The sequence below is a fragment of the Apis dorsata genome, unplaced genomic scaffold (assembly GCF_000469605.1).
Source record: "Apis dorsata unplaced genomic scaffold, Apis dorsata 1.3 scaffold_1055, whole genome shotgun sequence".
NCBI classification, from domain to species: Eukaryota; Metazoa; Arthropoda; class Insecta; order Hymenoptera; family Apidae; genus Apis; species Apis dorsata.
In genome coordinates this window covers 276,998-279,786 of record NW_006264153.1, presented here as the reverse complement: position 1 = coordinate 279,786, position 2,789 = coordinate 276,998, and the positions used below count along the sequence as shown (strand labels likewise).

Below are 2,789 nucleotides of genomic sequence, written 5' to 3'. Positions count from 1 at the left end.
TATTATAATATATTTATATTAAATTTTAGAAATAATTTTACTATCGAAATTTTATAATTATCGATTTGTTTTATCAACAATCGATTTATTATAATCGATATGTATCGTAATTATTTTCCGTATATTTGTCACGAGTTTTTTATATGAAGCCTTTTAATAATGTCTTTTATAAACTTAAAATCATTAAATTGAAAGTATCATTGAAAATTGTTTTAGAATATAAATATTAGTTGTATAGTTATTTTAATACAAAACGAGAAATTTTACTATATTTTAAAAAAGATATTCCTTGCTGCTTCTTTTCATTTTATAATTAGAGAAGGTACATTAAATAAAACATGAAAAATTTATTGTTAAACATAATCTTATTAGATGCTTGTATGCTCTATGCAGATGATACTAGCTGGTCATATATGGGCAAAATTTTTAATGCGAATGCATATGCAATCCTCTACTTTAATTTCTAAATTTATTAGAAGATGGTATGAATCCAACTCTGGGAAATATGCTGGACAACAAAATCTAACACAAACTAGCATTTTTATAGAAGAAGGATTAGAAATACAAGAAGTGCCTTTAATTGTTAGAAAAATCAAAGATATTGAAACAATATGTAATAGCAAAAATTCAAAAAATATCTCTATTGTTGATAATTGTTACAAGGTTTTTGATATATCTAAAAAGAATAATTCAATTACATTTAATAAAAATAATGCCAATTCTAACAATAATACTGTGAAAAATAAACCATTAAATCGAAGAATAGATATTGAAACGGATGAAGGAACTGCAATATTATTTTGTTCAGATCTTGATTATTTCAAAGATTTGGATGTAGAAGGGACATTAGAGGGATTACATCTATTTAATTTAACCAATGGTGTATATCCAATGTTAGAAAACAAAATTTCACAAGAAATAAATTGCAGAGTAGCTTTGGAAGGATTAAAAAAAGTTATAAATTTAGAAAATAATTGGTTTAAACAGAAATCTAACAAAATGCAAAAAAGTAGGCAATTTGATGTTGATAATACAACTAGAGACATGATAATGAAACAATTAATTAAGTTAATTATTAATAGTAATGATTCTGAGATGATAATACAAGGACTTATAGCTTTAAAAAAAGATAAAATTAGCCCATCTAGAAACATATATAGAGACTTGATGTGTGATGAAGCTTTAAGTCGAGCAACAGATGGAGAGTTTTCACCTGCACAATTAATAAATTTGATAAAAATTTTATCATCTTATAAGGATTCTAAATATCGTAAATCAATAGATACATTATGGGTTGGTATTTTGCTTCAAGAACAAGAGATTAATACATATACATTAGTAGCATTATTTAAATTATTAAAATGTTTTAATCAGAGTAAAAATATGGTGAAACTTATTCTTGAAAGAAAACTTTCTGACTGTTGGTTGAAATTAACTGGCACACAAATTGCAGAAATATTAGATTGTTTTCATGATGATAATTCTGCAATGAGATGTTTAATAAGTGCTAGTAAATGGGCAAGTGTAAATATGAATACATGTAGTGAAAAAGATTTAATAAATTTTATACATAGTTTACATGTAAAAGATTATATTGATGATAAAATTGAAAATACTTTACAAAATTATTTGAAATCTAAAGCATCACATATTGATAATTCAAAATTAATAGCCACAATAATGAATTATTGTAAAGATTTGCAAGTCAGAAATGAATGCATTTTATCAGAATGTGGAAAATATTTTATCAAACATGCAATGAATATATCAACTTCTTTATTGCCTTCTATTCTTACACCATTTGGATTGTTATATGTGCAACCACCAAATAGCAAAGAATTTTGGAAAGTTTTTGATGAAGTTTTATCTACAAAATTTCATGATTTAAAATTAGATGATGCTTTAGATATTTTTCTTTCTTGTACTTATTTAGAAAAATATCCTGTAAAATTTTTTGATAAAATATTTATCTCACAATTGCTACATAAAATTCATTTAAGAAATCATTCTGTTTTCTTTAATCGTATAAGAAATAAATTGAAATTACTAGATACTACCATGTTTTTAGAATCCAAAGAATATCAATCTTTGTATTTTCCTGTGGAAAGAATAGAAAAACCATTATTTTTAGATGCTCGAGTTAGAAAAGCAGTCAACATAATATATCAACCATTGGCATCTTTGGTAGGGGGAGAACAAAAATTGAGTAAAAATGTAATTTTGAACCGATTACCGCTTATAAATTTCTATGTTCTTGATATTCTAATACATCCACGCATGGTATCAACATCAGTATTTCATTTGAATTTAGATCAAGAAAGAAATGTAAACACTGCAGTTTTTATTTATTTACCAGAATATTATTGTAGAAATTCACATCATTTAATAGGACCTCAAATAATGAGAAAAAGGCATATTAAAAAATTAGGTTTTAAAATTATGACATTAGATTATGTAACAATTCAGGAACTTTGGAATCAATCTAATGAATTGTCATCTTATTTATTAAAAAGTTTACATTCCGCAGAAAATGCTTTATAACAAAATGACAATATAAAATAAAAAATTTTCTATTTTTGATAAAAATTGTAAAAGTAATCTATAAATCAAATACATTGTACAATGTATAGAATAAAAATTTTTGCAGACGAAAGCTGAATAATTTTTTATAAAATAATGAAAATTATTAAAAGTTTTTATATTATATAATTATATTATATTATTATATTATATAATTTAATATTGAATTGTATATTATTGTATGAATTAATATATAAATTATAATTAAA

The 2,789-nt window shown here is 23.3% G+C and overlaps 1 protein-coding gene across 1 annotated transcript in view; it reads left to right on the top strand.

The window, feature by feature from the left end:
* The first annotated feature begins 339 nt into the window (after nucleotides 1–339).
* Nucleotides 340–2,789, top strand: part of LOC102671240 — a 4,722-nt gene continuing 2,272 nt past the window's right edge. The window contains exon 1 of the mRNA XM_006624409.2: nucleotides 340–2,224. Within this exon, the coding sequence (XP_006624472.1) occupies nucleotides 373–2,224 (1,852 nt within the window). The 5' untranslated portion in view covers nucleotides 340–372. The remainder of the gene's footprint in view (nucleotides 2,225–2,789) is intronic.